Raw genomic sequence first — 27,080 nt, forward strand, 5'->3', positions numbered from 1 at the left:
TGGTCAGGTGGTTCAGATCTTCCCAGGAACCAGTTATCCACTGTGGCCCTTTTCTTCCAACTGCTTTCTTGAAATTTTGAGAAGTGGAAAACTCAAGCCCTTTGTGCAGCCAATGTCCTGGAGCCACAGCTGGCTCTTGGGGACATCATCTGTCCTTGTGCTGGCTCGACTGCCCTTCTCTCCCCCTCCTGTGGCCCAGCTGCACACTCCTTCCACCTCAAACACATGGCTTCACCTGCAGCTTGCTTCTGAGGCTCACCCTTCCCAAGCCAGCTGTGTAGACTTATAATTAACGCCAGATATACAAAGAGATACAGTAAAGAGCAACAAAAAAGAAGAAAGCATGCTGCCTTTAAGGGCTTATTAAAGATCACCGGACTTCACTCCCATTTTTTTTCTTTCCCTTTGAAAAGATTTTTATTTATTTATTTAGAGAGGGAGAGCACAGTGGTAGAGGAAGAGGGAGAAGAAGACTCCCCACTGAGCAGAGAGCCCAGCACGGGGCTCAATCCCAGGACCCTGAGATCATGACCGGAGCGGAAGGTAAATGCTTAACTGACTGAGCCACCCATGCGTCCCGCCCATTTTATTTTCTTATTGTCTCTTTCCTGTCTTGGAAAGGAGTGCCTTTAATAAATGGGATGCTGTTCTCCCAGCATCCTTGTTTTCCTGATTGCAATCACAGTTTTGGGGGGGTTTGGTTTGATCAGGTTCCAAACTGCCTGTTGTAGAAACATGGCCCTACCTATCAACTCCCATTAGCCAAAAAAGAGAGCCTCTGAACTTGACATGTGGTTGACAGGACCCCCAGCACTACCATTCTAAAGAGAGGGGCAAATCAAAGAACTGATTTAACTTCATTCCCTCCCTTGGTCTAGGAATAGCAGTATTTCCTGTCAGCCAGACAGGAAAACCAAAGCTGAGCTGTGTTCTGGCCATAAATTCTCTTCAAGGTTAAACAAGTTCAGGCCAATGTTGGTCCCTAAGGCCGCATGGAGCTAACACGATGCTGCTGAATGAACCTCCTTTACCTCCAGCCCTTGGCAGCTCTGCTGCCTCCTATTACTGTGGTGGAACTCTCTAGAAACTCAAAGGACCTAGAGACTACCAGTCACCTCTGAACTGGGCATTCATTACCAAGAGAAACCCAAATCCACAGCTCTGGGCTACCAATTCCCCAAGGGTCATTTATTTAGCAGGAACTGTATCTAGAAATGTTGCCCTGGATAACCACATCCCTGCTGAACTTTAAAAACTTCTATTCAATGAGCAAAGTCACCACCACTGGCTCACCCATCCCCTGGCCTGCCCAGCTGATCTGAGCCCTTAGAACAAGAGGGTTGCTGTGGCTTCCAGGAGCTCCCAATTCTGTAAGCCCAGGTAAGTGACCCTTCTGTTAGGTCTCCCCATAGGCCCTGTGGCTTCCAGAGAGGGTTCCTTCCCTTAACCATCGTGGCCTCTGCTAGGGCAAGAAGACACCACCACCAAGAAGGATAAAATAAGTTTTTATTTATAGTCTTATAGTAAAGGGGAAAGCCTTAACTTGCAAGACAATTCTTGGGCAGTATGTACAACATACTTTTTATTTCCATGGAATGGAATCAAACACGGACTGAGACTACAGAGTACACACTAGAAATCAGCAAATGCCAGGAACAGAGTCGGAAAAAGACAAAGAAATGAGGCCTAAACACACAAAACCCTTCACTGGGATCTGCTGACCGCAGCCAGGACCAGGGCTGGATCACACAATGGGAACGGGTTCCAGGACAGTTGGAACAAGAGTAGGGTGAGGGTGGGGAAGGGTCCGCACTGGGGTGCGGGTTTAGTACCAGGTAAATTGCTCTTGGTATTTACATACAAAATCAGTTGGCTCTATTTCTTAGAAATACACACGGAAAGAAAGGAAGATTTGATCATTACTTTATGAATCTGTCGCTTTGCAATACCGACATCATCAGAAATAGGGACAATTCACTCAGATCCAAATTTCAGTAGCAGGAAATAAATATCAAAACATCATCACTGGCCCTCAATACAAAACCTCTACCCGACTCGATTCTCCCTCCTCGTCCCACCCCCTAACCACCCCTTGGCGGCTACCACTTCACTGCTGCCGGCTGTCCCCTACACATACCACACGAGTGTCATGCGGCCCTCCCCATGGCTGGCTGAGAGAAGCAGGAGTGAAACAGGCCAAAGACTGTGTGCTGCAAATCTGTCCCCACTTGTTTTTATATCACAGACTTCTTCAAAGATCTGGTCTTTCAATAGGAGCGATAAATAGCTTTTTAGGGAAAAAAAAAAAATCCTTAAAAAAGAAAGGGGATTAGTTCTGATTACTCCAAACCGGTCATCTTCTTAAAGTAGAGCAGTCCACAGATTCACAAAGTCTATCAAACGGAGGTGAGGGTGGCCTGGGAGGAAAGGCCTGGGAGGGGCAGGAGTCCTCCGGGCAAGTGCCCGGCAGGGCTGGAGGAGCTGGTGGCTGGTCAGGACACCATGTGCTCAGAGGTCCGGCCGGCCGTCTATCCTCCACAGAAAAAGCTGCCAAGTTGGGGTGTTTTGGTTTAAAAATTCCTGGTGGGGACAGGGAATCCCTGAAGGGAAACATTAAAAAAAAAAAAAAATTGTGGAAATGGGGAAGGAGAACGAGAGCTGTTGTCCAAGAGCTTCTACGTAAAAATAAAATTAAAAAAAAAAAAAAAAAAGAGAGAGAGAGGAAAAAAAGAGTCTCTTAAATGGTTGTGAGGGTTCTGGGGATGAACTGAAAGGAGGACGGGACGATGGAGGAGACGGACAGTTTGTATTGCTGGCCTGCCCCGCGGAGCTTAGCTGGCCTCCATCCGGAGCTTCTTCCTGCTTTGGGGCTCTTCGGGCTCTGACTCCGAGCTGGAGTCCGAGCCTCCATCGAAGGCAGAGATGGTGCTGCCCTTGGCGTTGGTGTAGAGGCTGTTGTCTGAGGAGGGGTAGTTGGTCTGCAGTTGGGCACTCGACCTCGCCTTCTCCAGTGCACGGACTGAAAGGCAACCAAACGAGCGGGTTACAGTCTTCTGGAGACTGGGGGAGTAACCAAGTCTCAGCTCAGGGTCCAGCCTGTTCTTCCGAAGGGCTTGCTGGCCCCCGAGGCTCAGGGTGGCTTAGAAGTCAGTCCCTTCTGGTGGCTGTTCCACCCACACACTTCATTTCCCTCCTTTCCCAGCCAGACCTGGGGGCCCAGTGGACATGGCCAGCCACTCTGCGATGCCACCCAACCCTAAAGAGAAGGCTTGTGATGTCACCGTCCTGCCATGGAAGCCGAGTGTAGAGACAGGAGCATAAGCTCCCTGTGGGAACCAGCAGTGCAATGACAGAGGAGAAGCTGGCCTGGCCATGCCAGGCTCCACAAGGGTGTGAAGGCCACACAGCAGCAGGAAAGGATGACATAAGATGTGTCAGCCAAAGAAAAGTTTTGGCTTAGCTCTCTTGTACAAGATCCACTTGGAAAGACAAGCTGGACACTTGGAAGCAAGTCACCAATACACACAGAATACCTGGGCCTTTTGACACATAGCCCCTACATGCAGGCTGCTCAGCCCAGTAACCAACCCACTGCCACCTCCCACTGCCCGTCCCTTGGGGATCAGCTCATCTTGAGCCTGGAAGGTCAACCCGTTTATTTTATCTTATTTTATTTTATTTTATTTGAGATGTTCTAACCCAGGTGGTTACTTGCATTTCCTTTTACTTGCATCTTCCATGAGGGAGGAAGAGAAGTGAATTCCCCAGGAACAAAGAACTTGATCAGCTCTCGCTTTCCCCTGTGGTTGTAGGAAAAGGCGGGTGTGAGCATTGGAGAACAGCATGGGCCTGGCCCATAGGCTGCCCTGATTGGACTACCATTGACAATGGGGAGGGCTCACTGTCCCTGAACACCTGGAGTTTCTGGTACTTACACAGCACACTCCAATCCAAGGACCTCTCTTTTGAGACACCTGATGCCAGGTGTGACCCCTACTGCAGGCAGAGCACCTGAGCCCCAAGAAGGGGAGAGATCAGGTCAGAAAAAAGTCTCCAAATGTCCAACCCCTAGACTCCACTGTTCCCTCACTGGCGGCTCAGGTCCTTCCTCAGGATGGTTCTAACACTCAACTATTCAGGCCCAAGAAGCAGGGCCGCAGCCACTTATGAGCACACACTCCGTAACTGGTTCTGACTCTGCAGGCCCAGGTGCAAAGCCCTGACCTGGCCAGAGCACAGCAGGGCCAGCTGCCCCACCAGCTCAGGTGCTCACCTTGCTGCTCCAGAAGGGCATTCTGCCGCTTGAGGTCATCAATATCTTGCTGGTGTGTGTGGTTTTTCCTTCGCATATACTGGATATACTCTGTGGCTTTGTCTAGGATCTGGGCCCGGGATGCCTGTTGCAACAGGAGAAAAAGCAAAGGGAACAAAGTAAGGACCTCGTCCAAGCAGTGAGGAAACCATGCCTTTCTGCAAGAGCAGGACAGGAGGGTGAGGTGGGCCGGGACTGACAGAGGAAAGGAACTGCTGTTGAAGCCGTCTCTGTGCCGGTCAAGCTATGCTTGTGTGTAAGTGCTTTACACAGCTTACCTCACAGCAGCACTGGGAGGCAGCTCCACCAGGAGCCCGAGGCTCAGAGTTTACTGGTGTATTCAGTCACCAGCTAGATACTGGCAGAACCTGGATTCAAGCTCAGGTCCATCCAAGTCCTGAACTTGTACTCCTCCCATCCCCTTTGGTTATTTAGGCTGCTTTCAAAGTCTTCAGCCTGGCTATGTCTGAAAACATTAAAATCCTACTTAGCTGAGAGCTTGCACTACTCATTCTCTGTTAGGGAGTGATATGGGCAGCTGGGCCAGAGAGACAAGAACAAGCTCTTAGGGAAGCCAGCTCAGAATTGGAGTAGGTGCAGAGCTTTTCACCAATGTCCCTAGACTTCAGACTAACCCTGACTACGTGCTGCTGTGTCAACCTTCCTGACTGAAGAGACTTGAGTGAAAGCTGTCAGAGCTTGATGTCAACACAGGAAGGGCAGGAGATTGGGTCATTTCAGGAAGCAACCGCACCTTTACCATGGCCATGGGCAGCCTAGGCACTGCCCTGTTAGGGGAAGAGGTTGATAAGCTATTAAAATGGATGTCAGGTTACTGTGCCCCTGGAGGTCAAACATGCCTCAAAGAGTCCCTCCAGGCTGCAAACATGGCTAGAGTTACTCATGGCCAGGCAGCTAACCAGCCAAACTGGTAGAATGGTACAAAGCCAAGAGGACTGATGCCCAAGGCAGGGTATTCTAGATTCTGAGTATGGCATTCATGCCACTGAGGATTCTGAGCAGTAGCAGCAAAACTTCTTACTCAGGGTAGGGCAATACTGGACAGTTCTGTGTCATACTTCTAGCATGTCCCAAACCACCAGAACACAACAGGGGGAAAAGGGCAAGGAAACATCTACCCTCAGGATAGCAAAACTAAATCCACTTGTATTAAACCCTGACAACCTCAATTTCTATACCTCAGGCTGGGCAGCATATCAGAGAAGACTGCAAGGCCTGGATTTATTTACTAGTCCTCAAAAGTACTAGAACTTTCAGGCTTTCCTCTTATAGCATGCTTAAGGCAATTTCCTCAAAAGGAAATTGCTCATATTTAACCATTTTTATCTGCTGCAAATTATGTGCAAGGTACTGAGCACTGTGGGGAAACAAAATGTATTAGTCATGGCTTCTTTGGCCCAGAAGCTTACTTACTATCTAGCTGAGGAGATAAATATATCTATACACAGGCAAATCACAAGGCAGCACCAACAAGTGTAACTTGAGTAGTACAGATTAGAAAGGCCACAGGAAAGATGGCTTCTGGCTGGGGCAATTACCTACTGTGTGCCAGGCATTGGCCTTGGCTCTGTGTGTGTGCAGGCGCGAGCGCACAAACACACAAATGAGGTGACATCTGTGGGAAAGGGTCACTCTGGGCAGAGAGAATAGCACAGCAAGAGTACAAGAGTGGGGACTGAGCCAGGTGTGTTTCCTGAGTAAGTCAGCTTATGTTGGAAGAATGAGAGTACCCAGCGATGCAGGCTTGCAACTCTGGCTGCATAGATGCTTTTCCCATTTCTGGCGAAGGGAACTTACTAGGATGTAATTATTAGGGGATAAAATGGAAGAACCTCCCCACCCCACACACACATAATTAGAAAGGACTAATTAAAATACTCTGCTTCTCTGGATACTAGAGATGGAATTTTAAAGAAGTACTGTAGGATAGCTGGCAGAGTAGTGAGGAAGGTTATAAGCACCCAGAAGACAGGTACATTCTGGGCTCTATGACTGCAGACATAATTTTTCTCTCCGTGGCTATTTCTTAGAAATTCTAGAAATTCAGACTGCACCTAGCCCTCCAAATTCTATGCACCTCATCAATGACCTGGTTGCTATGTATATTTATATCTCAGGCTCTTTGAGTTTGCCTATTTTTTCAGCTAACAGTTCCCAGAAAGCAACCCTAGCTCTTATTAACTACTCATTTGCAGGAAAAGGAAAAGGAAAAAAAGCAAAAAAACAAGACTGCAAATGTTCAGCGATGACTCTTACTAATGAATGACCACACTAAGTAGCAGCCTGTGTGCTACCAGTCTCTTCCTCACATAGTTATACATGAAACCATGAAGTGAAAGTAAGGAGTAAACACAGCACAACAAACCAAAGAGGGGAAAAAAGATCCTTCCAGTAATGGGAGTTTCCATTTCAGCCCAGTTTTCAGATGAAGATAAAATTCACAGATGCTCAGAACACAGAGGTCCCCAAAGAAGGCTGGATTGGTATAAACCCAGCAAAAAAAACCCTCCAAAACACTAAGCACAGCCTTTCCTCCACCCCTTGTTGAGAGCACAAGCATCCCAGGCCACCCCTTGGCAAGTCCAAAAGAATAGTCCAATTAACTTTATTTTGCCCTTCCCAGAGTACTCACCAACTAAAATACAAGAAAAACTTTCAAGCACAAAATACAGAATTGCCCCAAATTTACATGCATGTCTAGTCCAGGGGGGTGAGGGTGTAGAAGCAAACTGTTGAAGCTAGAAAATGCTAGACATCTAAAATCCCCTCTTCTTGGCTTTCTAAACCATATGAGATCATGTGCCCAGCCACAGGATTAAGGTGTGGGCAGGCCCTTCCTTGCCTTCGGGAGTTTCTACTATGTGAACAGTAAACAAGAAACCTGACAAGAACCTCGGGCTTTATGGTTTGGACTGTGGAGTGGCCTCAGGCTTTATGGCACAGACTATGGAATGGCCCTGGGCAGGCTTTCAGTTTCTGTTTTCTGAAATGCACTTTGGCTGATCAGTAATCTGTGTGTGTGTGTATGTGTGTGTGTGTGTGTGACTGAGCAGACAGAACTTGGTAAACCAATGTGTCCACAGATGGACTGTTGCCTTTGGATACCTAGTAAGGACCTGGATAATTTTTTTCCTGCTAATTTTTACAAGCACGAGGCACCAGTTCTGATTCTGCCTAAGCAGAAACCGACACAGCCCTGAGACAGCACACACTGGCTGAGGGGATAAAAGAGGTACTAGGCTTCTAACATAGCAGTGTGAGTTAATGCAAAGTGGCTCTTCAGCCTCTCCTTCCACCTCTGGGAGCCATGCAAAAGTTCCCTGGACAGCCTTGCCAGGTCTTGTTCCAAAGTTATGGCTGCATTATGGCAATATGAATGATGATGATGACAATAATGGCAGCAGCTAACACTTCCTGAATACTTACTTATTAAATGCCAGGTAGCTTCATACCGCCTTCTGATGTATTATTTCCTCTATTTTATAATTAAGGAAACAGGCATAGTACGCTAACTTGCCTACTATTAGGTAATAGAGTCAGGATTTGTAGCCAGGCCTCCAGGACACCTCTACTTTGGGAGCAGAGAGGAAGCTGTGGAAAAGATCAACAGAAATGCACCAACAGGATTATCATAGAGAGGAGTCTGAGCAGGAGGGAAATGACAATCCACGAGTCACAGGATTTGTCTACAAGGAAGTCAATAAAGCCCCAGGTGAGGATGGTTTCCTTGGAGGAGTCAGAGTTTAGGTAAATCATCCTCAGGGATGAGGAAATGAGCATAGGGAAGAGTTGAAGCTGAAGACTAGTTTTTTAGAATTAGGCTGAAAAAATGAGAAATGAAAAAAAAGTAGCTTGTGATAAATCATAGTGGCCATTGAAGGAAGATTTTTTTTTTCTCTTAAAGACTGGTGAAAACCAAACAGGCTTCTAGCAGAAGAGCAGCAAACAGAAAAAGCCTAAGGATACAAGACAGCATGAGAGAACAGACTGACCCTAGCCCTAGCAGAGGGGAGATGCCGGCTCCCAACGGTGCTGTTGGCTTCATTACCTAACAATGGTCCAAAATCAACACAGAAGACCCAGTGTGGTGTAGCCAAGGTGCCCAACAGGTTCCTGTCCCTTCTCTGGCTCGTGCCACCACTAGTGGCATGATGACATCCCTGCCTAAAGAACAAGGAGAGAAAGGGCCAACCCAGCCTCCGGAGGCACCCACTTGAATGGAACTGTACTTGGGGTCAGAGGGAATGCAACTCATGTGTTGCAGCAAGAAATGAACATAGTTCACAAAAGGACCCAAACCCAAGAGTTTGATTCTAATTAGACCCTTTTAAAGGTCCCACATGATTCTTGAAGTAGTTAACACTGATATTAGGGTAAAATCCAAGGTTACTAAATCCCACTTAACAGAGTAGCTCTCAAAATTTTTTATTTAAGGCAAGAGTTTCACACGTTTGTGGAGATGTAAATCTCCTTACAGTAATCTGGATTTGTGTAAAAACCCACATTGTTTTAGAAAGCAAGTGGAGAGAGGTGAGGAAGAGAAGTAATCATCTTGGTCATATTTATCACTTTTCCTCCTCACTGTCAAAATAAGACCCTACCAAGCAGATGATACCACTGCCTTGTACTCCTAAGAACCAAAATGCCATATCCTGGGGAATGAAAATAGTACTGTCTGCCTCACTAACTGACATCTGTTTTGCACCACGTATTTTAAGGAACATAAAACCATTATTTTCTGAAATCTGCACAAGCCTTTATACATATTAAGGTTAAGAGGAAGCTACAGAAAAACTGACATACATTTCCATTGGAATAAGACATCTTCTGAAAATAAAAATTAAAGAATTTGCACAATAAATTTGGGTCTATATTAAAGTAGTCATTACAAAATGGAGCCCCTATCAATGCCAATAAAGGAGGCTGGAAGGCTGTGGGGTCAGAGCCAGCACAGTCACGTGGCCCCTCAAAGCATCCTGCTGGCAAGCCCTCCCCAGCCTAAAGGACCATTTTATTGATTACTACAGGAAGGCAGAGCTTTCATGCCCTCTACGGGGCTTAAAGCTAGGAGTTAGACATTTGTTTAAGGGCCTACAAAAATCTTATTTCAAATCCTGTACTCTTTTCCTTGTGCCCTTGGCAGTTTGAAATGAAGTTGTGACACTTGGTCATCAAACTTTGACCATGAAGGATAGAGGCACACAGTTCCCCAAAGTGGAAATACAACTAGTAAATATGTGGAAAAGGATTTAATATTACAAGTAATAAAATACAAAATTAATTACTACCTTTTGCCGACTAAATTAGTTCCTCCTCCAAAAATATTCCAGTGATGGTAAAACTGGAACTCTCAAAATACTGTCAAAAGACTAATCTTTACAAGTATGATACAATTTCACTCATATATGGAATTTAAGAAATAAAACAGAGGATCATGGGGAAGGAGACAAAATAAGATGAAATCAGAAAGGGAGACAGACTGTAGGAGACTCTTAACTCTAGGGAACAAACTGAGGTTCACTGGAGAGGAGGTGGGTAGGGAGATGAGGTAACTGGGTGATATACATTAAGGAGAACACCATGTAATGAGCACTGGGTGTTGTATGCAACTGATGAATCAATCACTAAGCTCTATCTCTAAAACGATTAATATAGTATATGTTAACTAATTTATTTTTTTAAAAAAGACTAGTCTTTAGCATTTACTTTAAAAAATAAGAAATGAAAGAATGAAAACAATCCTCTCAGAAAGCATTTTGGCAACACAGCAAAAACCAGATGTTCTTAACCATAGACCCAGCAATCCAGCTTCTAGGAATCTCTTCTATGGAAACAGTCACCTACAACCAAGATGGTCAGCACTACATTACTTATATAATTAAAAACCAGGATGCAATGTAACTGGCCAACAGAAGAAACATGCCTAATGACTAAATACAAACACTCTATCATTGGGCAAAAAGCATCTTATGTGTTAAAAAGCTGTAACATTTCAGTCATGTAAAGCATGCATACAAAGAAATCAGAAAGGAATATACAGATTGAAAATACCATCATTTCCTTGCTTCTTAGATTCCATCAATTATTCCATGAATTTTAGCAACAGAAGCTTCTTAGGGGAGAAAAAAAAAAGGAGGCAAGTTTCTTTTGACACTCATTGTAAGACAGCACCCAGTTTTAGTCATTAACATGGGGTATGGAGCAGGGAGCTATGTCTGAACTGCACTGTTGTCCAAATGGCTGATAAGCACTTGAAATGTGACTAGACTGAGTTAAGCTGCGCTATTAAGTATAAAATACATGGATTTCATTGAAATCATACTTATTTTTGCATATTAGGTTAAATAAAATGTATCATTAGAATTAACTTCATCTGTTATTTTACTTTTTTACTGTGTCAACTAGAAAATTTTAACTGTATTGAAAATGCATTGTGGCTCACATTAAACATATACAGGGCCAACACTTGTCTTAGAATCTTAGAATAAAGGAAAGGCTATAGTTGTGTTAGAGAAAGGGGGTACACACTGTTTTCTTCTTCCCATTTTCCTAAAATTTTTGCAATTTTGCTACAGGGAAAAAAGAAAAATGCTGAAGTGAAAGCCTAGGAACCTAATCCAGTATCCTTCCAAATCTCAAGATGGAAAATATTAGTACAGCCTCCTGGCTCTCTAGTCCTCTCCGTAGGCATGAGCCCTCCCCTGCTCAGCACTGCAGACACTTCTAGAAGAATGGACAAGACTTCTGCCCTCAAGGAGCAAACCCTTCAGTTAGGTGGTAAGATTGCCACAGAAGGAAGAGAGAATAGGAGAGGCCAATGAAGCCCGTGCACACTGGGGCTGTTGGGAGACCAATACCACAGGGTTCTTTGGGTGGTGAACTGCGAGATATGAGCCTTGAAGCCAGCAGGCAGACAGGCAGGCAGGGGAGGCCCAGGTGAGGAGAAACATGGAGGCGCTTCAACAGGAAAGAGGCCCTCATGGCGGGGGTGGGGGGTGGGGGTAGGGGGTCTCTCTTCACTATGAAACCCTGATGTCCTCAGGGTGATATGGCTGGAGTTGGACCTTGAGAAGGCGAACAGCTCCGATAAATGACATTCCTGGGGAAACAGAGGAGGGTGCTCCGCAATAAGGGAAGGAGAAAAGAAAGAAGGCTGGCAACGTGAGTACCTTATTTAGAGGACACGGAATGCCAGTTTTTACCTCGATGGGCACTGAAAAGCCCTGGGAAGGTTTTCAGTAGCACATAAATACAGTGTACAAAGAATTCAATAAATCAATACATTCATAGTTGCTAAGCCCAGGGCTCAATGGAGACGACAAATTTAAGGTAGAAAATTAAATTTTTGAAAAAATTATTTTTAAAAAAAGATTTGAGAGAGAAAGAGAGGGAGCAAGCACATGTGGTCATGCACCAGTGGGAGGGCAGAGATGGAGACAGATCTCAAGCTGACTCCACGCTGAGCATGGAGTACAATGCGGGGCCAGATCCCACAAGCCTAAGATCATGACCTGAACCACAACCAAGAGTTGAAGACTTAAAACCAACTGCACCACCCAGGTTCCCCATTGAAAACTTAATTTTGAAGAAAATAACTGCCTAGGCTGGATGGAGTCTATCTAGGAAATAACCTTAACGAATAATGAGGTGAAATGGGTAGGGCTGTGGCTTACATTTCATTTAAAAGATAATCACTTCAACAGCCCAGATATGACACAGAAACAGTGCTGCTGAATGAATGGCATATCATAAAAGGTATCCACTGGCATGAGCCTGTCCCAGTATACATGGCTAGGTGGATAGGGGGCTTCCTGCCTTTGGTTAATAAATACTTGCTTTGCAGCCTACTGTGTGCCAGGCACTGAGGGAAGAAATAAGACCAAAAGAAGATATTTTCCCTGCCTCATGATATTTCTTCTAGTGTAGGGTGGCAGATGGGCAGATAGTCACCAAGTAACCACAGACATATGTACAATTAAAACTGGGGTAAGTGCTCCAGTCACAGTGCTGAGTGAGTTGAAGAGGAGACTGACCTTTAGCTGTAAGAATCATCAGGTTCCTTGGTATAAGGGAGCTATTTGGTTAGCAACACTTTAACATGTTAAGAAAAGTAGGCTTTAATGGAAATGAAACAGATTAGCTTAGAATTTTAACCTCTTATTTGATGCTCAGCATGTTACCTTATTATTGCTACGTAATAGGTATAATCCTCTATCAACAAGAACAAGATCCTTAAGAGGAGACACTATCTATTACATATTTTAAACCTCTACAGTGCTCACATAGGTCTTGGGTCTTAATTAAACAGGTGCATACAACCATGTTAGCTGTTGCTGTTTTGTTCAAGGACTGAGTAAGCCCACGGTTTCCTCTGGTGTTCTCATTCCACAGCTATGTACTGTGAACTACCACATGTCAGAGTCTGTGGTAGGAGTTGACTGCGGCAGGGCCCTCATGTTCTCTCACCCAAAAGGAAGGAATACTGAACTTAATGCTCACTAGAAGAAACCCTGGTTTTCTTCTTCATCTCAGGTTATATTATCTCTTTTTAACACAGCTCTACCCAGAAAGGAGAAATCCATAGTACAACTGCCTGAGAGAGCAATTAACCATTTAGATAAGCAGGTATTTAGGAACAGACTAAAAAGATGAGAAATTTCTATAACCCATTATACAGCTACAAATGGCAATGCTGCTATAGAACATTTTATCACTAAAGTCAACTATGCTAAGGAGATAGTGTGATTGGATGCTGGGGCTAACTTATGGGGCAGAGGGCAAAATTATATTGCCATGTAAAGGCAAACTTTACCTGGCTGGCTACCAGGTCTTGAATCCATATAAAGAGAATGAGCTCAGTGCCAGCAACCCACAGGGCAACAGTCTCTAGTACCCAACTGAGCATCCTTAAAACGAATAATTCTGTTTAAAAAAGGAGAAATGTCTTCCTACAGAACAGTTATTCTTTTTTTTTTTTTTTTTTTTTTTAAGATTTTATTGATTTACTTATTTGAGAGAGAGAGACAAAATCCTAGCAGGGGGAATGGCAGAAGGAGAGGGAGAAGCAGGCTACCCACTGAGCAGGGAGCCGAATATGGGGCTCAATCCCAGGACCCCAGGATCCTAGGATCCTGATCTGAGCCAAAGGCAGACACTTAACTGACTGAGCTACTCACAAGCCCTTAGAACAGTTGTTCTTGCCCTTACTCCCTTACTCTGGTTGACTGGCTGATGGTTTTAATTCCATACTATCTTTCCCTGTGGGATGTCCAGTGGAAGAACTACATAAGAAAAAAGAGACTCAAACAACAGAGTTTGAGAGTTGGCTTGCTTACACTGGGACCTATGGCAAAACCCAAATGGACCACCAACAATAAGGTTTATTTCTCAGAGAAACTAAGTGGATTCAGAAAAATTTACAGACTTTAAGTGATCCTCAACTGTCTGTACTTCAATGTCACCTATGTATCCCACCTCAGGAAAGAGTATGCTAGTAATAACAGCCCCAGTATGACATACTGCCAAGATTACTGGCTCTACCTAGGGGGAGCTCCCAATAAAAAGATCTAAGTATTTAAGCAATATTTCTTTTTTTTTTTTTAATTTTTATTATTATTTATGATAGTCACAGAGAGAGAGAGAGGCAGAGACATAGGCAGAGGGAGAAGCAGGCTCCATGCACCAGGAGCCCGACGTGGGATTCGATCCCGGGTCTCCAGGATCGCGCCCTGGGCCAAAGGCAGGCGCCAAACCGCTGCGCCACCCAGGGATCCCCTTTAAGCAATATTTCTTCAAAATATCCTCAAGTTGTTTACCTCTCCAGTGTGGCATAAAGATCAACCTCAGCAATCAGCAGCCCTGAATTCTAGTCCCTATCCATCTGCAGATAGGGATCAGGATCTCAAGCTTGCTTCCTCATCTGTGATACAGTAATGATGGCAGGAACAGCATATGTCCAATTCTATTAGTATAAAACTTTACAGAACCGTTGTGCTTACTTTTATATGGCAACAGAGATGTTGGTTATTGATTTTTTTCTTTTTACTTAATGTAAAAGGTGACCACTTTTTATAACGTTTATGTTATAGTAAAAATAAAACAGCAGACAGAGTATGGCTCTCACATTTAAAGCTATTTTTTTTTATACAAGTATCCCTCATTCCTGGTTAGAATCCAACTCACTCAGTACTGGTTTTCGCTTTAAAAAACAAAAAGCTTGGGACATGTATGGCAGATGATTCAAATATTAAGTGAGAAGTCATTTGGAACTTAAAAGATACTCAAATCAAAGGAGACTAGAGGGCCTTCCCTGTAAGAAATTCGATCTAAGCTCCCCCAAACTCACGATTATTTACATAATGTCGCAACCTTAATTACTGCAATCCAAATCAAGAATTAGCCAATTTCCTTTGGTTTAAATACCATGGTTTTAAAAAATTGCAACATTTAGTGAGCACTAAGAAGACTGAGAGACAAAGTATTCTTTCTGTTAGACTCCCTACAGCATCTGTGAAACAATGCTGGCAGACAAGGAAAATGATGCAGATGGTGGAATTCAGATGGGAAGGGGCTCAGGGCTACTTTACTCATATTTAGTGTGAAATATCTGGATTATAACACAGATAGGATTCTGAAATCAGAAAGGCACCTGGTCAATTTCTACCCTCGGGCTTTGTTAATGGGCTTCACATAAGCTGGCCCCTCGACCACTCCTCTCCCCTTGTCTTACTACTTCTCTGATCTTATTTCCTGTCACCTTCCCTTCACTCATTCCATCCCAGCCACCCTGGCCTCTGTTCTTGACAGGTCCAGCAATGCTACCAGGTTCCTACCTTTGGGCTATTATACTTGCCTTCCTTTGGCCTAGAATACTCATCACCAGATAAGTGATGAGTATTCACTTATCTTTCACTTCCTTCAGACCTTTGTTCAGATGTTGCCTTGCCAGTGAGTTTTCTTGTCTGCCCTACTAAAAACTGCAACCCTTCCTTCCCAGTTTAATTTTCTCCATAGCACTTATCTAACATGCTATATATATTTTACATTATTAATTCACTTTCTATCTTTTCCGCACCCAAATAAAAGTTTCTAGTTGTATGTTCTGTTCACTGCTGTTTCCCTAGTATCTAGAACAGTTCCTGGCAATGCAGCAGAGCCTCAGTAAACATCTGATGAATGGACTGAATGAATGGGTCACAATGAATGACAAACTATTCAATTTGTAAGGCTACCAAATTTAAACCATCAACTTCCTTGAAGAAAGCAGACAGCAGGATTTACGATACTGTGATTTTAAAGACTTAAAGAAGAATGTTATGGCAGCACAGAATCAGCTAGATAAGGAAAAAAGTATACTTGAGCGCCTGTGACCAGCTTCTCCCAAAGAGTTCTCAAACTTAAGAATGCTTAAGAATCACCTGACTGCTTGTTATAAATATATATTCTCATGCCTGCCTCCAGAATGACAGTCAGTAGTGAACCTGGAGTGAGCCATAGGCCACCTCCTGGGAAACACTGCCTTGGTGCTACTCCTGGTTAGATGAGAGACTTAAAAGAAGGGAACTCTGTCCATTTAGCTTACCAAAGCCATTTAAATTGATGCCATGGTATATGAATAAGCACTGAGTATCAACAGTTCAGACAAGCACAAGAGATAATCCTTTGCATGTGTGTACCCTGACTAAAAGGATGAGTCTCTCCATCCTAAGGATTTCCTATACTGCTTAGAGAATGTCGTGCCCAGGAATGTTGTTATTCTAGGTAAACATCTTAGTTCAAGGCCACTAAACCAAGTCCACACTAAGTAGGCCTAACCCATGGCAAATTCTGGTTTTGCAATACTAGGTATTCACATGGCCTGTTTTGTTTTTTTCATAAAGGTCAGACCTACCCCAAGCTTCAGTCACATAGAAAGCCACACCTTAGATAAGGTATAAACCACATGACTTACCAGAGCAGCAGTATAAACAAAGTACAACTATAGTGGTTCTAAATTTAATTCTGGATAACCTAAAAAACTCAGGACTCCCACCCACAGAGCTAAATCAAGAGAGCCATTCAAAGCTACCTGAGAGCAATGATTTTTCTTAAAATAGCCGCTTTTTTAAACAGATCATTTGACCAATAAAACACAGGTCCTCTTTGCAGTTGGCCCTTCATACAAGTGAACTGCTGCGGAGAGCAGCTGGCTACATTCTGTGTTAAGGATATAACTGTGCAAACAGATGTTTTCTCCAAATTCCAAGAAGTGACCCTAACCCATAGGCTTTTTACTCAAAGCTTCCAACTTTGTTTTTCAAACGTAGAAACAGCTGGTGCCTACCTCTCCAGGGAAAACATTAGTTTCTGGAAGGCCATCAGTGGGGTGGAGGGAAGCATAAGACCAATCATTTTTTTCCCTCCATTTCATATGAACATGTCTCTTTCCTTTAGTCTTTTGTCTCATAGTTTAAAATGCTCTTTATATGCCTTGAAATAACAGCTGTTGAAAATGGGAGATCATTGGTGCCCAGGTTGGTTCACATACATTCCCTGAGAGGTCTCATTTAAAATAAATATTAACTCTGAACCATATGAAAGAAATTCTCATGGAGACCTAGGGAGTCACTGACTTCAGAAATCCTTCGTGTTATCCCAAACTTCTATGGGCTACTCTCTGTACTATAGTGGATAGTCATAATCATTTCTTGAATGAGTAATTTATTACAAATAATTCTAATTTTAAACGATAATGCCTACTAATGTTTTATAAGCAGCTCCATCACATCTGTCATTATTTGCTAAAGACAGAGTAGGTGTATAATGATACTCCAAAGAATCAAAAATGAAGGAAACTGCAATACCGGAATATCTCTGATTCCTTTTCTTTCTAGACATGTAAGTACCTGGTAAGCCCCACAGCAAGTTTTAAGTTAGTGGTGGCCATCGGTTTTCTCAATAAACTCACCTTCTCTCCTTGGAGTGATGGGACCGAGTCCCGCAAACTGTGAAAGCTGTCTTTGATGTGGTCCCTACGTTTTCGTTCCAGTGCATTATGATGAGCCCGTTTGTCAGCCTAGAAGAATGGGAGAAAGAGCACATTAGCCATGTCACTCCTTTTGCTTGGTATAGGTAGGCGGGGAATAGCCTGGAAGTATATGCTGTCAGCGCTGTCCCTGGCGATTGGGCTGGGAAGGATTTGTCGAGGTGGGCAGTTAGGAGTCTCCAGAATTAGGATCTGCTAAAGGGGGAGAAAGGGGTGAGCAAGGCTTGCGACAGGAACATCCAAAGTAGCTCGATGCATCCAGCTCATGCATAAGTAAAATAAAAGTTATTCACAGGGACAAAGTGTAACTCTCCTGCAGCATCAGTCTTCCCCCACAACTTACTGATGTGCTAAAACAGCCGCCAGTCCATGGTTGGGAAGTGACCAGGGAAAAGCTCTGGGGGGCCCTTCATAAAATGTTAACACCCCCACTGTAAAAGATTCCCCATGGTGGATGCTAGGGAAGGAGTAAGGTCACTGGTACAGTGTTTCTTTCAATGTGAAACCCATCACCACAAGTCTGCTCTAGGTCTCCATTTTGCTAAAAGGGACTAATTGAAGACCTGTTCACCAAACCATACAATAGAAACTAAAACCTCTAGAGACCCCAGATACATGAATCTGAGATTATGACAGAGCTGATAAAGACACCAACCACATTCTGAGTTCCTGTTTTTTTAAAAAGTGGATCCATGGCCGTGATCCTGCCAAGGGCTTCCCCTCAACACAGGCTATGCCAGAAAGGTTGTTCTTAGCAAATCATCTGACACCCACAAGCTCTGAATGAATTTCCTCAGGCACCTGTGGCAGGTCAGGCTTATCTGGCAGTATCTAAATAGCCATGGACCAAAGTCTTTATCCTGTTCGGCTTAGAATCACAAAGAACTATCAGCTGGAGAGGGATGATTACTAGCCACAAAATCAGCAATGGCAAAATACTCTGGCTTCAGGCAAGAGTGCTGGAGAGCGCTGCAAGAGAGCTTCAGCAGGTCCCTAGAAAAAGGGCATTCCCTCCAAATGGAACACAGATGCTTAACTTAGTCAAAAGCAAGAACTTTTATCACATTCACACTTTGGGAATTATGGAAAATAATATACTCTGAGAATTGACCCTGAATACACAAGGTTGTACTGAGCTAACCTAGAGAGCAAGTGTGTATATGGAAAGTTCGGGTAGCTTTAACCTACCCAGGACACCAGGAATTTTAGATATGAAGCAACAAGAGTAAATAACTTGGCTTAGCACAAGAATGCCTCAAATGAATCCTTGTACTAGACAAGATGTACAGACAAAAGTCTATAAAGACAAGAGTCATGGGAATGAAAGGACTTGAAATTCTATTATCTAATCCTAAGTCTGAGATATTAGAAAGAAAGAGGCAGCTGGGAGCAGCTGTGGTAATTGAAGTCACTTCCTGGTCTCTCAAGCACAATACCTCACCTATAGCTTTGTTGAAAAGGACACCTGGTTCCCATCGTGGCCGTAACTCTACATGGCATAGCAACTCATTTTCAGGGCAGATGCCTGGACACTTCTAAAACTCTCCTAATCTTGTTAAGCCTGAATTCATGGCAAACTGCTTGCTGAACTCAGTAACACATGGAATTTATGGAGAAACTGAGGGAGTGATCAAGTTTGGACACTAGATAACCTGAGACTAGAGGTGATACACGCACTGTATCACACAGCATCAAAAGAATGCCAATGCCTTCTAACAATAAGGATGAAAAAACTTGAAGGAATTAAGCATATTTAAGTACCTAGTCCTTTCCTAACTTACAGTCCCCTCTAGTCACCTACACAGGTAAGTGGGCTGGGCTCTAACCTGGACTATACCTAAAGTGCTGAGAAGGTGGAGATGGCATTTGGCATCTATCAGCTGTTCCAGCATTTGCTACATACTCCCTAAGATGGTTTATTTACATGCAAATTAATTGCCCAGCTTTGGTCTCCAGCAGCAGCCCAAGATACTCCTGTCTACTAAATCATCCTAATTCCTGGCCCTCCTCCCGGCTTAAGAGCTGTGCACAGAAGCAGTGACAGCAGAGTTACCCACAATTCCTCTTGTTGATACAAATAAAATCCTAATTGTCTGTTTTCTTTCTGGGAGAGTCCTGCAAATCTCAAAAGGTTAGAATCAAGTTGGACTTGGTTTCACTCAGGCCTGCACTACAGGGGTGGAGCTAGGTATAACCTAACACCAAAATCATCCCCACAATGCACTACCCCCTTCCCATTCACTGAGCCCTGAAAGGACTCAAACGGACAAGTCTTTTGGTTAGAGGATTGTTAAGTGAACTTGGCTGTGGACCATCAGCAGAAATCTTGGCTTCTCATCTAGGGAGCCAGCCAAGTTTGAGAAGTTGGCTCAACAAGGAAAGGCAGCAGTCCACTGCCTGGTAGAAAGCCTGGGCTGGGGACTGTTGTTCTTGAAGTAGTGGATGGAATTTCTGTGGTGGTTCCAGGCCCAATTTAACTAGCAGAAGAGTAGAATCTTAGACCAATCCCTGCTGCCATGTTCATCCTCAAGCTGCTTCTCTTAACCAGAATCAATTTCAAAGCTCTCAGAGACAATGGCAATGATGTATTTTCTCCTCCCTAGGCCTCATTTGAAAGAGCAAGTTAAAAATATGCAGAATTAACATGCTAACTCCAAGTAACTCTATACTAAATGATACCTCTAAGTAGCTTGAAAGAGCATATGAAAAACCTTTACACAAAGTTGAGAATTCTGTTCAGGAAACCTGTCCAAACCACAGAGATCCATCCAGCCTGATAATAATGCTCCCCTGTCCCCCACTCCAAATCATCCAAATGGAAGGCCAGTTGCCAGGCTTATCATTGCTTTGTTAATGGTCTTTACTTGCTGGCAACCCTTTTTGAAAGGGCCAAGATTTCAGAGTTGAGAATGAAAAACAGGATAAAGACTTTCAATGTAAAGCATCTGAGATATTCCCACAAACTCAAAACTAGTTAAAAGGGGGGGCTTGGGAGAAGGGCCAAAGAACTGTGTGTCTTGAACATATAAAACTCAACTCAGAAATTAGCCAGTATTCTGTCGCCTGTACTGAGAAAGATGTTTGATAATGAAAACAAGTGGTACCAAAAAAATTCTAGAAGACAGCATAAGTATTTTGAGTCTACACAGCAAGCTCTCAAATACCTCCATTCTTATATCCTATAGGAGCTGTGACTGGATGCTGCCACCCTTCCACTTCACTCCATTTGCAGTTTCTGCCAAAAAACCCTTCCTTCAGGGCATCCCAGGCTAACAGAAATCCTAAAGGGTTGTGTGATATTGAAGCGTGGCCCACAGATGCTCAACAGGAACTCCAACACCAAATCGCTTCCAGCTTTGACATCTCTGCCAAGGTTTTTACTCAGCCTCTTAGTTTTATTTCCACCAAACTTTCCACACTGGGAGCCAGAGTACAAATCTTCACCTATAATTTGTCCACCTCTGACACTAACAAGCACGTGTATCTTAAGTGTTGTTATATGTTGAAAGCAAACATTATTTTGTTGGCCAAGAAGTTGCTAAACCGGCAGGTCGTCATTCAAGCTAAGGAGGTCTGTTCAAAATTGAGGGGAATCTCTCTAAATTATTTCCTTCCAACTTATTGCATAGAGAATACAGCTTCGTTCAAGGCATTGCATCAGTTAGCAACCTCATTTCCTGCAAGTTCTAGGTAGGCAAATAGCATGGGGAAATAAATACTCCATTATTCAAGGATGCAAAAGGTTCTCCAGAACGATGCTATTTCTTTCAGGCTACTTGACATCTAACCCCATCTACAGGAGAATCTTCTTAATTCCCATATAAAAAATGCACAGCATATACTGAATTAGAGTTGCCCACTAAACATTTACTGCTTTTAAGAAATTGAAAGATTGCATTTTAGAGAAGAGAGAGTGTTAACTTATTTTGAATAAGCTACTCTTATTAAACACAAATGCGGAAAATACACAGGTTCAAAATTCTCATCAGAAAAGATCTGTTTATTACTTCTGATGGTAAGCAGACAGAATAAATAAAATGGAATTTCTTAGCAATTTAATTCATTTTAATCAGCACAAAAACTACAACATGAAATAACAGATAGCTAGGATGAGAAACTCACTAAAGTCCTTAACAGAAGGATATAAACTGGGATCCCTGGGTGGTGCAGCGGTTTAGCGCCTGCCTTTGGCCCAGGGTGTAATCCTGGGGACCCGGGATCGAGTCCCACGTCGGGCTCCTGGTGCATGGAGACTGCTTCTCCCTCTGCCTCTCTCTCTCTCTCTCTCTGTGTGACTATCATAAATAAATTAAAAAAAAAAAAGAAGGATATAAACTTCAACTTTCTAACACCTTTCCTGCTGGAAGCTGACTGCCTGCTACGTATTCCTAACATCTACTAATACATGTGTTTTTGAGGCTTTTTTTTTTTCTAGTATAATTTGGGCCTGAAAGAATTTGGGAATGCTATTATGCAAATATGCTATCAAACTATAGCTATTTAAGAAAGTAAAAATCCCCTGGTCATGAAATTTTAATTGAAAACCAAGCTGGATTCCATGATCAACTATTTCCCTATTATAGGCATCTTGAAAAAGAATTTTAAAACGTAAGATCACCCTTTACTGTAACAAACAGGCATACTGAGGAAGCAAACTTGGCATTTCTGCATCACTGTCAACATTCTGAAGCACACACAAAGTATACGCAGCGTGCAGCACTTCTGCCACACAACTTAATTCTAGGTAAAATAGAGAGTCATTTCCTGAGTAAGTAAATTCCAATCTCGAAGGTGACCAAGCTCATTCCCTTCTAAAGAGATTACAATTCCTAAAGTGCTTCTTTGCTTAAGAGTGCTGAGAAGTTAAAAATATTTCATATCAGGGAAGTCCACAAGTGAAACTGCACAAATCTGTTTTTATACCCGTTAACAAATATACTGTAACTGCCAACACATTTAGCTGATATGAAGGATAATAGGCTAAAAAAGGCCTTGGGTTTTCCAACTAACACACCAACCCGACATTTCTCATATATTTTCATTTTTCCCAAAAGAAATTTCCCAAACAGAAATAAAACAAAAGGATCACTTTGTATGAAACATAGCTGTCCCAGAAAATTATCTTCAAAATGTAACCCCTTCCCTCCAAAAACACAGTAAGACAGCATTGGTGGGATTGTGAGATGTATAAAATTTAGTAATAAAAATACTGTTTGGGATTATTTCCTTCAACAAAGCTTACTGGTCACCGGAGAAGCTGTTTTCCGTTTGCACTGAGGCAAGAGAAAAAAATATTCGTCAAATCAGTTTCACTTTCTGTTATACTTAGCCTCACTTCCTAACTGTTCTTGCTGAGAATCTTGTATTTCTCACACAGCAAGGCTGTACCTATTGTAGTGACATTATAAAACATAAATAAGTGTCTCTATTTCCATTAGGACTCACAGAACCTTTTTCCATACAACTTTTTAAAAGTTCTCCAATAGTCCTAAATACTTGGTTGTTCACATCCTTTTCTGAACTAATACAAAGCTTAAGAATAGTTCCCTCAAATTTTAAAAAATATATTTATTATTTATACTAAATGGTGGGAAATTGATGTATTCGCAGAGGAAAAAGACCCAAAATCCATTTTACCCCACTTGTTCATGATAATTGTTTGATATACTATAAAATTTATCTATTGCTTCTTCTCTCCATACTATGGTGATTATTTTATGCCAGATAATATTTAAAAGTCTCAGCAAGTAGAGGTGTCAAATTAAAAACAGAGGGTCAAATTCACTCCCACTGCCCACCTCCCAAAATCAACGAGAAAAAAAACCTAGGCACCTTACCACCAAACTAAAAATATCTAGAAAAAACAATGACATTAGCATTCTAGGAGAGTGGAAACATTTTAATAATTTAATAAAGCAATTTACATCAATACCCTTGTGGATGGATATTTTGAAAAGCAGAAAGCTTTCAAGAGCTGTAAGCCAAACTTTCACAAAGAAAACTTTCTCTCACTGGAAAGCCAATGTAATTCCAAGTCAAATAATGATTCTGCAAAGCATGCCTAACCAATCCCTATCCTCCAATCCTGATCAAGCCCTGGGGCACATTTTATAACTGGAGACTTGGAAAAAAAAAATGTTTTAAATAGACTGGATCCCAAACATGAAACTCCACGTTCACAATAATAAGGATCACAGTGACTAGAAAAAAAGAACTGAATTTCCAAATAAACGCGTAAAGGTAAGTGTCTGACAATATATCAAGGAAAGATAAAACAAACCTTTTATAGTGACTTTTACCCAGGGATAATTTTTAAAATCTTCTGGAACAACTGCATACTCTAGATTTTACAGCAAATATCAGCTCTCAATAAACAATATTTTTTCTTAATGCCTATCTGCACGGACAACCTACAGAAACGTTGCTTGCTCTAAAAAAGAACAGATATAAGGAAGAGGACTTGCTTTTATCCTGGGATACCAGAGGTACCAAAGTGTCATCCTGCATATTCTAACAAGTTCCCAAACAACTTGGCTGTCCCAAACATCATTTCAAAAGTCAGAAAAATAACATAAAAATCTGGGTTTCTAGACTTTCTTTAAAAATAAGATCTGGCAACAGTGAGCCCTTACTCCCACATAACAACACCCCACCGGAGTTTAGTGATTGCCTTTTCAGATGAGACATGTGCATTCCAGAACCCAGTCCTCACCTCCATCCTTATTCCCAACGATCTTACTGCCTGGCCCCCCAGAGGCATCTGAATTTTTGACCCCCATTCTATAAACTTTGTGCTGTTCCCATCTGTCAAATGTTAGACACTGATGTATTTCTCTTCCTCTCTCTGACTCTGATTTTTTTTGTGTCTATTTTTTTTTTCTCTAATCTATTCATGGTACTGTCCCAAACTGGAAAGGCATGAGAGTAATATCTATCCAAATCCACGGAACCATCTACTGACAACATTAATACCAAACCCTGAGAAATTTACTGATAACATTGTATGGTCTCAACCACCACCTTTTAGCAAATCTATCTCTGCAACGCCACCTTTCCTTGACAATTTTCCCATTTTCTTTATACCTCTCCTTCAACTCAATCAGACCAAAATAAGCAGTTTGTGACACTTTCATATTCAACCTTTGGTTCCTCTACATTTCTAATTTCTGCATTAGAATGATACCAGGTTGTGCCAGATTCTATAGGTCTACAGCAGTCACATGACCACGTGACTTTTGGTTAAAGATGATTTTTTGCATGTGGCTTCAGCTTCACATAACTGTGCATGTATGGTTTGGAATCTGCTTGTGCCAAACGAAATCTGACCACTTTGCCCCGAAATAATACAATTCACTTCAGAATGACATTTCTCATTTTACACTTACATAGTGACATCTAGATCCCCCACCTGGAAACTACAGAAAGAGTCATTTTTCTGCAAACAGCTCCTTTCACTCACCTACACTCACTGAAACACCTGAGAGTCTAGGATGAGATTTGAAAACCCGCACCCCCGCCCCCCACCTAGAACCCCAGAAAACTGCCCCGCCTCACCTTAGCGGTTACAGAAGAGTTTACTACAGTATTAAAAACAATAGGACAATCTTTTTCTCTCTGACCCCAAAAAGGACTAGAACTGAACGGAAATGAAAATGAAATGGAGAGTAGGAGACGTACCGCAGATTGAAACCTCGGTTGCTCTTCCTGGAATAAGAGAGAAAAAAAAATAGAAAATATAGAAGTTATTTTTACACTTCACATTCAATAATAAGAAAGAAAATGCCGGCGGCGGAGGAAGCGGCGGGTGGGGAGTCAGCCAGACCCCCCTCCCTCCCTCCTCACCCCACGCCCCCATCCCCCCAGCGGGATCCGGTAGCCGGGCAGGGGGGTCCCGAGCGCCGCCCCTCCTTCCGGGATCCGACTCCGGCCGGAGGGGGTTCAGAGCACTGTCTCCTCCCCTCGCACCCAGCTCTGGGCATCTGGGCACTCCCACCCCCTCTCCGCCCTCCCTCACCCCCCAGGATCCGTGGGTCACGGGAAGAGGGTGATCGCAACCGAGGGGGGCAGGTCCCGAGTGGCGTCCCCTTCCCCGGGATCGGACAATGGATCCCGGGCGCACCCTGTCCCGGACCCCCGGATCCTGAGCGGGATAGGGTGGGAGCCGGAGGCAGCAGCACCCTCCTCCACCGGGGGAGGTGGGGGGTCCCAAAGGCCGCGTGTCTCCACCCCACCTCCAGTCCCAGAAGGCCGCTCCGGCTAGGAGCCTGGAGGGGAGCGAGCCGGGAGCGCGGCGGAGGCGGTCCCAGCCGGGGGAGGGGAGGGGAAGGGGAAGGAGGAGGCGGCTGCCCGGCCCCCTGCCGCCGTCGCCCCGCTGAGAGCCCCGGCCGCTGTCCCCGCCTGACAACCCGCACGGGAAGGAAGAAGCCCCGGGACTCACGTCGCTCTCCACCTCGATGTCATCGTTATCGCTCATTTCCTACGGCCCAGGGAGCGGCCACTGCAGCGGCGGCGGGGAAGGGGGGAGGGGTGGAGGGGAGGGGGAAGTCACCGACAACAACAAGCCGAGTCCCCCCACACACACACACACTCACTCACTCACTCGCTCTCTCACTCACACACACACACACACAACACGGGCGAGAACCACCTCCTCACTGCAGCACCGGATCAACGGCGGCACGCACGCCCGGTCGGCCCCCTGCCACGTGACCGGGTCCGTCACGCTGGGGCCGCCGAGACTTGTAGTTGTCTTCCCTTTGACTGACGGCCCGGCTGGCTCCGGAAAAACTACAAATCCCAAAAGGAGCTGCACACGGCCGTCGCCTGTCCAGCCTGTTGACGGAGCCCAGAGCGCCTGCGTGTCCTGTGGAGGGGGGCGGAGAGCGAAGCGAAGCGGTGTCTGCTGGGAGTTGTAGTCCGCAGACCGCGAGTTGTCAGGAGGTTTTCTTCCAGAGGCTTGCAGAGGAGGCTGCTGGGAAGACAGGACACGTGGAGGGAGCTGGGGCTCCAGGAGCCCGGCACTGTCTGAGCGCCGGGCGCCGGGCCCAGGGGACAGGGTGGAGGCTCTGGGGGAGTAGCTGGCTGCCTAAATAACGCTGCCTCTCCTTGGTGCGACTGGTTTTACTTTGTCTTCCTGATGCTTGAGTCGCTCTGCATTGCGCCCTGGGGCGTAACCCGCTTGGGCCGGGGAGAGGGGGGGGGTGCGGGGGGGGGTATCCTGCTGCGGGGGACCTAGGGGGCGCGGCTCGGAATGCCCACGCGAACCTTTGGGATCTGGCAGTGGGGAGGTGTCAGTAGCAGGTGTTAAGTGGCGTTACAGGACTGGCAGGATGACCGGCCTCGCTGACGGACCGCTCCCAGCCAGGAGAATCTTGCATTCATTCGTCTAGAGGTGACTGTCCTTGCTGCTCCCCGTGAGGCCCCTAGGTTTATGGATCCCAGGTCCTCAACAACCATTTACGTGGAAGTAAAACCCCTTCTGAGTTTGTTGTAGCCCAGGTAGATGAGAAAGTGCCCAGGGCTTAAGACTGCCATAGTTAAGAATTGCAAAAAGTATCAAGACAGGAAATTTGTGCAGCTCCCTATCCAGTTAAAACATATTTATTCCATCAATATTTATTGAATACCTGTCATGTACCAGCACGGGGATACCAAAATGTAGGAGACTAACTGGTCCCTGACTTCAGGCAGTTCACAGCTGTCGAAACAAAAATGATACTGCAC

At 44.2% G+C, this 27,080-nt stretch overlaps 1 protein-coding gene across 6 annotated transcripts; it reads right to left on the reverse strand.

Moving 5' to 3' along the window:
* Positions 1 to 1,489: 1,489 nt before the first annotated feature.
* Positions 1,490 to 26,077, reverse strand: MAX (MYC associated factor X). Of its 6 annotated transcripts, none has more exons than XR_012002356.1 (6): positions 25,795 to 26,068; positions 25,035 to 25,061; positions 17,280 to 17,387; positions 4,274 to 4,397; positions 3,716 to 3,800; positions 1,490 to 3,019 (listed from the first exon to the last, which is right to left on the reverse strand). XR_012002356.1 is itself a non-coding variant. In XM_026008386.2 (5 exons), the coding sequence occupies exons 1-5, from the start codon at positions 25,828 to 25,830 to the stop codon at positions 2,832 to 2,834; spliced, it is 483 nt and encodes a 160-aa protein (XP_025864171.1). In that variant the 5' UTR covers positions 25,831 to 26,077; the 3' UTR covers positions 1,490 to 2,831. The 6 variants fall into 6 exon arrangements, 2 of the variants coding, with proteins under 2 accessions (XP_025864171.1, XP_025864173.1); XR_003236472.2 differs by having other exon boundaries at positions 3,700 to 3,800; XR_012002357.1 differs by lacking the exon at positions 25,035 to 25,061 and having other exon boundaries at positions 3,700 to 3,800; positions 25,795 to 26,056.
* Between the last annotated feature and the right edge of the window lie 1,003 nt (positions 26,078 to 27,080).

This window comes from Vulpes vulpes, chromosome 6, assembly GCF_048418805.1.
Source record: "Vulpes vulpes isolate BD-2025 chromosome 6, VulVul3, whole genome shotgun sequence".
Taxonomy (NCBI): domain Eukaryota; kingdom Metazoa; phylum Chordata; class Mammalia; order Carnivora; family Canidae; genus Vulpes; species Vulpes vulpes.